Source organism: Pterocles gutturalis, unplaced genomic scaffold (assembly GCF_000699245.1).
Source record: "Pterocles gutturalis isolate BGI_N339 unplaced genomic scaffold, ASM69924v1 scaffold36839, whole genome shotgun sequence".
NCBI lineage: Eukaryota > Metazoa > Chordata > Aves > Pterocliformes > Pteroclidae > Pterocles > Pterocles gutturalis.
The window spans coordinates 41,437-53,625 of record NW_010134433.1 but is presented as its reverse complement, the minus strand read 5'-3'; the positions used below and the strand labels follow the sequence as shown (position 1 = coordinate 53,625).

Here is a 12,189-nt window from a genome sequence, read left to right as displayed (position 1 = left end):
AAGGGACTATGTACTTGGGAACTACAGTACTGATGTAACCAGAATGTGTCTCAGGCATTAATAAACCTGTTTCAAGTTTCTCTTTAGTCCAAAAAAATCAGCTTTTTGAGCCAATGGTACCAAGGCTGTCAATTGCGAATCCGTGACTTCATGTTGCAAAAATGGGGCTCTTGAGACTGGAGAGTTATCAGTAAAGAGATTTGTGTCCAGCAATACTGTATATCTCATTTTTTAAAGCATTTCATCTGCCATGATCACATTGAAAACCCAAACTGGATTTTAACATCTTTTCTTCTGCCTTAGAAGTTTAGAAAGACACATACTCCCCCTATATTTTACCAGACAGGCTGTATTAATAAACTAAATCAAGCTTCCATAGATTCAATAAACTAACCATACAGAAAAAAAAAAAATGAGACAATTATTTTTCAGTCAGTTTTCCAATGCATCTGGAAATATCGTGCAGTTGGTCCAGCCTTAGACATACTAATTTTCTTTTAGCAACTGCACTTTGAAATAAGATATGAATGTTTTGTTACATGGTCAATGGAATTTAATTCTGGGAAATGTGAGAATTTGGGAGAGTACATTGCCTGTGTTATGCAGATAGGATTATACATTTTGAGAAAGGAGTCTCATAAATTACTGCAGGGAAATTAGGCCAAACTCATTATCTGGTTTACTTTGGTTTACTGATTACGATGACCAGGAATTAATTTGACTTATTCCTTATCTGTAGAGCTAGATACACAGGTCTCTCATTTCTTCCTGTCAACTATTCTTATCAGAACAGCTGTGTCTCTTACGATGGATGTTCCTTGATTGGTAACTTTGAAGTTCGTATCATCTCCTCCCTGTTTTGCCCCATGGTGGTCTTTACCTGCTGCTATTATGCTGCATATCAGCAATTCACATTTTTCCTTGTCCTTTGACTCTTTTACTGAATCCATCACTTTACTCTCTTTTCTTGTAATGTCTTTCAGCTCTGCTGTCTTTGGAATCCAGTTGAAGATGGGAGTGATGTTTCTGTGCCAAGAACAATTACATTCCTTTTATTTTTACTCCTTCAACAACTTTTCATCCTGTGTCTTTGTGCTTTACCAATACTGTCTAGAAAGGGGTCTGTGGCAAGCTCTAGAACCCTGTACCTACCTGGAATCCTCACCCTCAGACTCCTCTCCTGCAGTTTGCGATAGCTTTGTCTATGGCCTCCAGGTCTGCTCTTTCAGACTCCAGAACACAAAGTGCTATTGCCATCTTCTTGTAAAATGCGAATAAATTTCATTGTGTCAGTACTGAATAAGCTTACTCTTATTTCACATCCAAGTCAAACTTTCTGTGTTTGTTTTTGTTTTTATAAAAAACAAACAAAAACCTTTTGGATTTTGTCTTGTTCTTTTCTCTCTCCTCAGCAACTCCTCCTTTATTTACCCCTGCCTGCTTCTCAGGGGCAAACCCTGTTATCAGTTTTCCCTCTGTTCCAGCACCTTCCTGGGCTGCTTTTCAGCTTCTTGTTTCTATCATATCTGTAAGAGTTTCTCTCCCTTTCTTGTGCATGTATTTTTTCACATTGCCTGCATGGCAAAAAATGTCAACAGCAGTTTGTATGAAATAGAAATATAGGTCTGACCTTTGAAATTAATGAAATTCCCACAAACTTACATGCTATCAGTGTGATGCTGCAATTGTGCCATACTAGGCTTTTCTATTTTTTTATACTGATAATGGCATTTATGTTGTTGATACTAATAAATTGCAAGCTGTGATTAGTTCCTTGGATCATTAGTTATTCAAAGTAACCTACTGAGGGCTAGCTGTTCATGTGATACAGGATCTCATCATTGAACCTCATAGATGAAATCAGTTAAATAAAGATTTTAAAAGATATTTTAGTTTTCCTAATACTGCCTTTTGCTGTGCCATTACTCTGAAAGGAGAAGTAGTTTGCATTGTTGCAGGTTAGAAAGAAGTAATCTGTGGGAGAGCAGATGTAGCCAAAACTTTGGATGAAAAACAAACCTTTCTTCAAACTGTTTTTGGTATAATGATACACACATTATCATGATGGACCAATTAAGAGATGTAGCCTTTCCCCTTCCAGCATGCAGTAGTTCATTTTATATTGTTTCCAGTATATTTTATAATCGTATAATATGCCATGCTGAATATGCCACTAAGCAGTGTTATTCAACAGCACTACTACTGTGCTGTGCGCTGAAGAGTCATATTATGTGCCTTCCTCATAGGTCTTGGCAGGCGAATTCTGTCTCATGCAAAGGCACATTGGTGTGCAAGAGCCCTGTGCTGAACATGCTGAAAGGGTACACTAATGCTGACCTTCAAGTTGAGCTGACCAAGTCCCTTGAAAAGGCTCTCTCTTCTCAACTCCAGCTGCCAAAGTTTCACAGCAAAGAGTAGTAACTTAAGCAGTGACCTATGAAACAAAGATGTGAAAAGGGTATAAAGGACTTTGCTGACAGGCCTGTTAGCAGGCACAATTTTTGCAGTCATTAGTACAGAGTGATGTGTCTTCAATCTGCGATGTAAATAATGTGGCGCGCATTTGTACTCACTTCTGGGAAAAAAAAAAACAACAAACACACACCAACAACCTGCCTCTTCTGGGAAACTATTCATTCCAGAAAATGCAGAGGGGGAATATTTATAGAAGGTGAGAAAATATTTTGGGTTCCATGCAAAGTGAATAATGAATAACCCAGTCAAGTGATTTAAAAGGAAAATGTCTATGAAGAGATAAGATACCTGGTAAATTTTTTCTGTCAAGGAGTAAATCAGCAAGGTACATGCCAAAGACAAACTTTCACTTCAAAATTATTCTAGATCAGGATCTTAAAAATTTGGCCTTGAGAATGGAGTTTATTCAATCTGTACATATAGTTCTAGATTGTAGATTTTAAAAATGCTGCAAGTATTCCCTCACTGGGCTGCCTTTGTTCTGTTTTACGTCTGTTTGGATACGTTGTCATCACTCTTAATCTGGTGAAGTAATTTTTGAAATCTTGGTTTAAAATTAGGTATTTTACGATTCCCACATATCATCATAAATCATGAATGTTTGGTTTTATATTTCATTGCAGCGGAAAACAGATGTGCCACTTCAAATGCAATAACATGCACAAAGTGTCTTGCTTTGGGTCCAGAGTGTGGATGGTGTGCTCAAGAGGTATGGCATTTTACTTATTTGCTTTTGACTTTATATTTTAGCTGCTTCTGATCTTTATAAAGATAAAAGACTTTCAAACTGTGAAAATTATAGTGAGAAATTGCAATAAAATCTTTAAATGACCTCTCGAGGCAGAACCTGAGGAATCATGTGAAATATATTTTGTTTCCAAAGGAGAAAATACAAACTTTTATTTGGAAAATTGCAGTAATTTTGAATAAAGTGAGAACTTCTTAATGCATTCCACCTGCTTTGTAGACAGCTTTGGCAGACTTATAGTAACTTTGAGAGTTCAACAGTTTTTGGCTTCAAAGCAAAATTACTTATCAGTAATTTATATTCAGTCCTCATTATATATTAGAGCAAGTCTATATATATATGCCTATTGCATTTAGCAAAAGGTTTTACTAACTGTGGAGTTAACTGACTTTGCCATATCTTATGACCCTGTTACAAACGTAAAAAAATGATACTTTTCTTATTCTGACACTTGAAACTATCAGTTCTGAGACTTATCACAAAAGATTATCTTAGGTAGAAAGAATTCCTCTGAAATTTTTATTGCTTTGTGAACTGTAAGAATATGGGAATTTCTGGTTTTGTTTGACAGAAGAAAAAACAGGTAGTTGCATGATTTCAAGTGAGGCTGGACTATTTTAAGCACTTCAGAGGAGCAAAGTTTTTAAGAATATCACTGGCAATTGCAAACTCATGTGCTCTTGAAGGTCACTTTCAAATTATCTATAGTAGCTTTCATTAGGAGAGAAGGTAGATAAATTCCTAGGGTGTGCCTGGAAGAGATAAGGAGTGTAAGGCCCTGGTGTAACTTTACCTGCGATATTGGGTCTTGGAATGATTAACTTAGTTTAAAACAAGTATAAGGAAAAGTAGTGCAATAGAGGCATGGAGGGCTTGTTTTCCGAGAGGAGCTTTAGGGCACGTTTAGGATGGCACAGTGGATTACAATGTGGAGTGGTCCATTATTGTGGCCTGATGTCCTGTCTTGCAAAGGGCACAGTTTTATCCTGCTAGATCTGTATTTATCACAGAACAGCACTTGTTAGCTTTCTAGTGCTATGGAGTGCAGTAAGTCTCCTTCTGACTAGGTGATCAGATTTGACCAGGTTTCACTTCTGCTTTGCATCTCTTGCTTCACTTCTCATATCAATCCCGAAAGCTGTTAATGGAAGGCAAGGGTTCAACAAACCCTCTTAGACTGTGCTTTGATAACCAGTTCATCTGTGCACCATCCATGGTTGTGAAATGGCAAAACCTGTATTGATGCAGATAGAAATTTTTCAGAGTAAAGTTACAGGAGCGGTTTTCAGCTTAGCATGCCTGCTTCATCTAAACAATATTTTTCATGAGAAAATCAGCCCTGAGGAACACTTCAGATGCTTTCACTTCAAAAGCTTCAATGAACTTTGGAAAATACTACATAACTGTCAGCTGTTAGTGATATAAGCGTAGCTAAATTCTTTATACATTTAAAAATCTACCTTTTTGAAATGTATATTCATTAAAAAGGGTATATAAATAGCAGTAACCTAAAAAAGTAGTCTCTGTTGTCTATGTTAAAGAAGGTTATAGAAAAAATATATCAGAGGTAGACTACAAAAATGAGTTGAAACTTGTAAAACAAGATATGTGACTGTCAAGTGTCGTTCTTTAGGGGCTTTCTCTGGTCTTTTCAGGGTCTGGATGACTAGTTATTCTCTAATACACACTTGGCTGTATGCACTTTTTGATTGTTTATTTTCCCCCTCTGCCTCTGAAATATCAGATATTGTCCATTGTTTGGTCTCCAGCTGTGTCTGGGGTGGACCAGTGCTTTGAAAGAGTACAAAGGATCTTGTCTTTTTTCCCTTGCATGATCAGGATCATGTTAATCATCAGATTTGTGGTCAGGAAGGAATTTTGCATTAGATCATGTTGGCACAATTTTGGCAACTTTGCCCTTTCGCTGCAACAAAGGATATACTCCTTCTCAGATCATCCTGCTACTAATCACTTTTCTGCTGTTATGGGGGCTTTTTTATGCTAGTGGCATTTTAAACTGTCCAGTCCTGCAGTACGTCGCTTCCTCTTTCTGAAATTATATAGTCCAGTTGGTCTTTGGATTTGGTGTAGAGTATGGGGTAAAACTTAAACATCTCCGATGGACAAATTCAGGTTAGATAAATCTAAAGCTGACTTCTGTTGCTACTTTTAAATATTATCTAGAGTAACATTAGCAGGGGATTCCTCTGAAAACTAACCTTTTTTGATGTTGGGTGCATGACACTTTCTTGCTATGACTAACTCATAGCATGGCACAGAACTTTTTCTAGTGACATGGTGACAGTACATGGTTTCCTTTTTCTCCAAAGTCAACTTTTTCTGATTGTGCAAGATCCTCTTTCTCATACAAAAGTTTTTTCCTTTGTAGAAAAAAACTAATCGTGGCAATTAGGTTTAACTTCTAATTTAAATATTTTGTCATTGCCCTTATTAAAAACATATGGCTTCCATGAACTTGTACTACAATTTATGCAATTATAGTAGCATATTTTATTGTTTCAAAGAGTATTATTTTGCTTTTCTCTCTCCTTTGAAGATGTTACAATTGTTTTTTTACACTCAGATTGTTTTGTAAATTTTGTCTCTTTTAAAACAGGATTTCATGGCCGATGCAACACAGAAGGGACGCTGCGACACTGTTTTCAACTTAATGAAAAGAGGCTGCCACTCAGATTTTGTAGAAAATCCCACAGTTCATGTCACAATACCCCGTGACCGTGAAACAAATACACAAGTGACACCAGGAAAAGTTTCTCTCCAGCTGCGTCCAGGTTCGGTTGACTCTTAACACATTGATATTATAGTCAATTTATACTAAATACAATAATATTAGGTACAAATATTTTGTGAAGAAGCAGCTGGAATAGTTATTTTGAAGAATGATGCTAAAACATTATATTGTACACTATAATGGTGTTGCTCCCATATTCAGGTACAGTCTTCAGCCAGAAGTGTTTCTGTCAAACACAGCCAATGGTCAGAATAATTCAAGGAATAAGTGGAAAAGGGATTTTAGGTAGCCTTTTCTGTTTTCTGTTGTGGTTTCTTGATTCTTTTTCTTTAGCTACTTACACAAATAGTTTTCCCTTACATGCATATAAATTGTATTCCTTACTGGAAGTAAATATAGTTAGAATTCCTAAAGTAATCATCTGATAAGCTTCTTGATTATTTGGTTACTTTTAAGTGCATTGACTAGACAACTGTGAAGACACCAAAGCTAATATATAAGAAAAGACTGGATTCCTAAAGGAGACTTAGGTATTCAGTGCCTAACACTTCATTTATAAAATGTGAGACACCTGGCCCTAATAGAATCTACAAGTCCCTTTATGGAACTGGTATTTTCTAATATATTTCTATTTGCCCTCAGATGAACTTGAGTTAAATCAATGTATGTTCTCTATCTCTAAAATAGCTGTAGCCAACAGCAGAAGTGAAAGATGACATAAAGGGATGCAGGGTATCTTTTGTATCATAAAATTTAATTTATTTCTTTCTTTTGCAAACAATAGTTGGAGAAGGAAATATGTCATTTAGGAGGGAACAATCTTAGGTAGAAAAACATTAAGTGAACAGGAAGAGTCTATTACTGTAGTATCTTGCAGATCTTCACTGTATAAAAGCTAATTTTCTGTCAATTACAAGGGAAAAAGGAAGGATCTACATGAGTGTAGAGCACAAAGGAACTCTCGTTTTCCATCTTTATAATAATAAAACTAACAAAGTAATATCAGCAATTCCTCTCCTTTCCCCACTCTCCTTCCAAAGAAATGACTGATACTCTGCTTTGTGCTGAGAAATGCTCTCAGGAACTGAGCTAGTTCTGGAAGTGTCTGTAATGACATTTATTTCCAGAGGTGTACTGGATTCATAAAACACCTGACTTCCTAAATTTGGGTTAATTAACCTTTTTGCCAGTGAATAGTGAAATTCAGTTTGGGGTTCCATGTGCTTTGCTGAAGTTCTTGCATCACGGAGGCAGAAGATTGAAATTCTGAGGGCTCCAGAAGAATAACTTTTGATATATAGACATCCTGCTCATATTTTGTTTCCCAGGGAAATACACATATATATAGCTATAGTTGTGCCTCAAACCAGAAATTTGATTCAGTATAATCATGCAGACAAAGATGTTTTTGTTTTGATACTGGGTTTTTTTGGTCACTGTTTACATATACCAAACTGTGAGGATTTATGTGGGAAAAAATAAAAGCTGCACTCAGCATCTTGCTATATGCAAGCTGGAGACCTGCAAGAGTCTTTTACAAAAAGTAATTCGATTTATATTGGCAAAGAGGAACCTAAGTTACAGCACACTGAAATTCTATTTTTGTCATGCGAGACCTGATATTTTCAAATCCTGAAGTTTTTAAGTGGATTATTTTCAAAGACCATTGGAAGAGAGTACTTTGCATGTTTAACATCTCTGGCACAGATCTTTGTTATATGTACTTTAATTATGCTATCTGTCAATGTCATATGCACTAGCATATATCATGCATAGATAAGTCACATTTCAGGTGGGTTTTTTTTTAGTGAATCTGTTTCTGAATGTGTTTAGATAGCTTTTATTGAAAAACTTGCATAATTCTATAATGTCTCCCTCCTGTCCTTTGCTGTATTCTCATTGCATAATACTGAAATACATTCTGCACTCACCATGTGAAGATCCTAATCCCTCATTTCTTTGGTGAGCTCACACTTTGGGTGGCATAAAATAATGAACAATTTGAAGTCATATATTACTGTACCTGCACTGCCCATACTCCAGTCACTTCACTCTTTTTGCTGGCATTACAGAATATTAGGCAAGCAAAAATGTGGGGACTATTTTAGTGGCTTCCAAAGCATTAACTTTTCTATTACATATGAGAACATGATGTGGTTCTGAAGGAGAGACAGACATTTTTCATCCTGAAATAGAAGAAGTGTTCTGTTCTGTATACACCAAAAGATTGAAACCTGGTTTTTAAAAAATATTTTGATTTTACTGAGTTTTCTCATTGAATCTTTGGAAGCAGATTGGTATAAGCTCGAGGCATAATTTACGTGAGTTTTTCAGGCTGTGTTGTCTTTATGGTACACAGGTAGCTTTAGAGTCATATGACAAACTATTTGCAGGATACACTTAATATATTTGGAAGTGCCAACCTTGAAGTGACTGACCACAATATATATGCAGATCTGTGTCCTTTGAGAGCCATAACTGCATTCTGGTATAAGACCAGAGGGATTGCATAGCCAGGAATAAAAAAAAAAAAAAATGGGGAAAAGTCATATTTTTACAATAAATTGCACAGTGCTCCTGCAAGAAAAAAAAAAGCAAGATGTTCTACAAAGAGCCCCTTTATGGCTTATTTTTGAATGATCCTTCAAGGTTTCATTTACTCTTGGGAGGTTTTCTTGTTTGTTTGTTTTTCTGTTTGCTGACACTAACAACTTTGTGCTGAGATTGCTGCAAAAATAAAGGTTTTTTTAAGAGTGTCCATTCAAAAATAGTAAATAAGCTTATTTGTTTCTTTTGAATCAGGAAGTGAAGCAAACTTCATGTTAAAAGTTCGTCCTCTAGAGAAATACCCAGTGGATCTTTATTATTTAGTTGATGTGTCAGCCTCTATGCACAATAATATAGAAAAACTAAATTCCGTTGGATTTGCTTTATCTAAAAAGATGGAGAACATTTCTCTTGATTTTCGACTTGGATTTGGATCCTATGTGGATAAAACTGTGTCACCCTATATTAGCATTCATCCAGGTAGAATCCATAACCAATGCAGGTATGTAGTCTTTGTATATTTGCTGTACTGCTGAGAAATTATTTAATTACACAAATATGCATTATGCATATTTATTTTTAAAGCACTTCAGAATCTTTGTTTCATTATACCTTGGTTCTCCAGTAAAATTCTTAACAAAATTCTGAAAATTATTATAGAATGATTACTTCTGAAAATCTGGTGAGTGATTTCAGAAAAACTGTGTCAAAAAAAAAAAAAAAGTGCAGTATTTTCTGCACAACAATAAGCCAAACAACATGTTCTTTGGTATATTTGAGTGTGTCTTACATTTAATTTTATGATCAACTGTTGTCTTCTTAGTTATTTGGATATATATTGCCTAGATGTATCACAAAGTTTTGTACTTTCTGACCTAGGACTTCTCTGCCTTTGTTGATGCGATGCAGTTTCTTTCAGTTCATTTAATGAATAAAAGTGATCCTCTGATCTAATTCCACAGTTATTATGAATGAACTCCCATTTTAAATACAAAAGGTGTTCTGGCTTGCATTACTTTTTTTCATGCCATGTCTTTTATACCTTGCGTTCAACACTTATATAAAGTGAAGGATCACTTCCAAAACCTTCTGGAGATCAAGATTATTCGTAACAAATTCAAATCTTTAAAAACTGTAATACTTGGAAAAGTGAATTTTAACTATTCATACCTTCTTGCTCATTATTGTCTCTTCTGGGAAGACATGATCCAAAGTTCTGTGAAGTCCACAAGTATCTTTTTTGACTTAAGTGATTTTTTAATTGAGCACTCGTAGTAGAATTCATTAGATAGATATACATGTCTATGTCTGAAGTAGTCCTCTAGACTGTCTATATAGTCAGTGGAGATCAGTTAGCACTGTCAGGACTTGATTAATTTTGCCTAAAAGTAGACATCTGCAGAGGTATTAATTCTTACAGTGCCAGTTTCTCTTCATTGACTGTAAATTGAGTTGGGGGTGGGCAGGTTATAGTCCAGATGCCTACACCACGTGCAATGAAAGACATTCCAAAAGGGATCACGTACTCCCTGAGATGATACGATTGCTCACGTCGTGTTTCTTCTCATTCTATACAGAAACACTACATATGGACTGTTACTATATGAACTAAATTATATTGTATACATTTCTATAAAATACAAAAAAAAATCACTTGTTCATAGTAAATGCAAGCTAATTCCCACTGAACTTGATCTCACTTGGAGTTGTTTTTCTTTTTTTAAGGATTCCTTTTACTGTGCATCTATACATCTTCATTAGTAACAGGATTTTATGGGTTTATAGGGAATATTTGCATCTGCTTCAAATAGAAAAGATGGAATGTGTTAGACTTCTGCTTTGTTTTGTTTTTGTACAGTGATTATAATTTAGATTGTATGCCTCCTCATGGTTATATTAATGTGCTATCCCTGACTGACAATATAGCAGAATTCAGAAATGCAGTGAATAAACAAAAAATTTCTGGGAATATTGATACACCTGAAGGGGGTTTTGATGCGATGCTCCAAGCAGCTGTCTGCCAGGTAAGGAGTTTATTAACAAAAGACTAAATGGTAGTTCAGGTGTGGAGATATATATCGATATTTATATATATATATATAGGTACAACAGTGCTCAGTGTTACTGAATTCAAAGAGTCAGTTCTAGGACTCATAATAGTAAGATTTCCTCCTCCTTTTCCATTGTATCCCCTTTAGCTATACATTTCTCTTTCCCATTGAAACTGATAAAGAAAAGCATAAGGAAATATTTGTCAGTATTAGTTAATGATGTTCTTCAAAGTCTGACTTTAACCAGCCTAACCAACATAGGATGGACAATGAAAGCAACTGCTTCTTGCTTGAGCAGGCACGTGTATTAATTTCAGTCAATTACAAAATTCATTTTAAAAAATCATTAAAGCCTTCCTTGTGTTTCTAAGTGAAGATGTACCATTTGACATTAGTTCTACTTAAGAACACATTTGAAAACTGAAGGATCTGTTACATACTTCCTTGTGTAGATAAGGAAAACAAATGCACTTCAGTGTTATCTCAGGTTCTGAAGGGTTTATATTTGAGAACAATACAAATAAACTGAAAATTAACTTCTGTATATTAAGAAAATTGTATCACCATCTCTACCATGCAGAAAGGAATAGAAAAGATCTGTGTCAGTTGTTCCCAATCTAAAAGCGTATTAAATAATAAGAATTTGTTTGTTCTCAAGGGCTTTTTTGCACGTTGTTTTTCTTCTGTGCCTAATAGTACAATACAAATTCTGAATATTGGATGATTTATGGGTTTGCTAACACTCTGTAAGATACTCATTCTAGTCCTCTTAAATGAAGTGATTCAACGCCTGTCCAAATCACAGGTATTTGGTGTGTTTCTCATCTCTTGGGATGATGTCAGGACAATTCTTTTCTCTTGTCCATCTACACATTCTTTTTTTTTTTTTTTTTGAAGCAATACAATGAGTCAAGACCAAAAAGGTATCCAAGATATGCTAAAAATGAATAGTTTGGTCCCAATTTTATTTTCTAATTTTGATGAGATGTAAAACAGGTAAATAAAAGCCGCTCTTCATAGATACTGTGATCACAGATGTTCTAAAAATTTTTCTGAAGCTTTGGAAAAATTCCTTAAAATTCAGTGTTTCTCATTGGACACATTCCACACTTATGACATATGAGCTCTAGAATAATATATTCTTCCAAAAACAATAGAATGGAAACATTCCTGAGCATGAGGAGGCTTTCTTACTAACTGATTGTGAACCAAAATGGATGAGAACAATGTGCAATTCATAATGTAATTTATATTAATGTGCATTCATTTTGCCTACAGTAGAACTTTATAACTTGCTCCATCTTGCTTTAACCAATACATCCGAGTTGCAAGCAGTAGCAGGTTAGAACATGAAGCTTCTTTAAAATTTGAGTTGCTGTGATGTATGTAGGTAGGAGTCTTGAGGTGACAAAGTGAAATGATGGAGTTTTAGGAGCAAGAAGTTTCTATGGTGCTGGAGGAGAATTTGGGATTAAGATATAACCTGTTTATAAATAAAACTTAAAATACCCTTTCTTTAGAGGAATGCTGCCTAGGATTGTCTGAGGGAGGCTGATGCCTACCTAACATGTAAGCTGGAAAAGACACCACACCCTCTGTAGTTATTATCCCTACTG

At 35.4% G+C, this 12,189-nt stretch overlaps 1 protein-coding gene across 1 annotated transcript in view; it reads left to right on the top strand.

Annotated features, from left to right (window-relative positions):
• Window positions 1-3,098: 3,098 nt before the first annotated feature.
• The window catches only part of ITGB8 (integrin, beta 8), a gene marked incomplete at its 5' end in the record, with an annotated part of 27,669 nt that continues 18,578 nt past the window's right edge, over window positions 3,099-12,189 (top strand). The window contains 4 exons of the mRNA XM_010081613.1: window positions 3,099-3,184; window positions 5,841-6,015; window positions 8,778-9,024; window positions 10,381-10,546. Of these exons, the coding sequence (XP_010079915.1) occupies window positions 3,099-3,184; window positions 5,841-6,015; window positions 8,778-9,024; window positions 10,381-10,546 (674 nt within the window). The remainder of the gene's footprint in view (window positions 3,185-5,840; window positions 6,016-8,777; window positions 9,025-10,380; window positions 10,547-12,189) is intronic.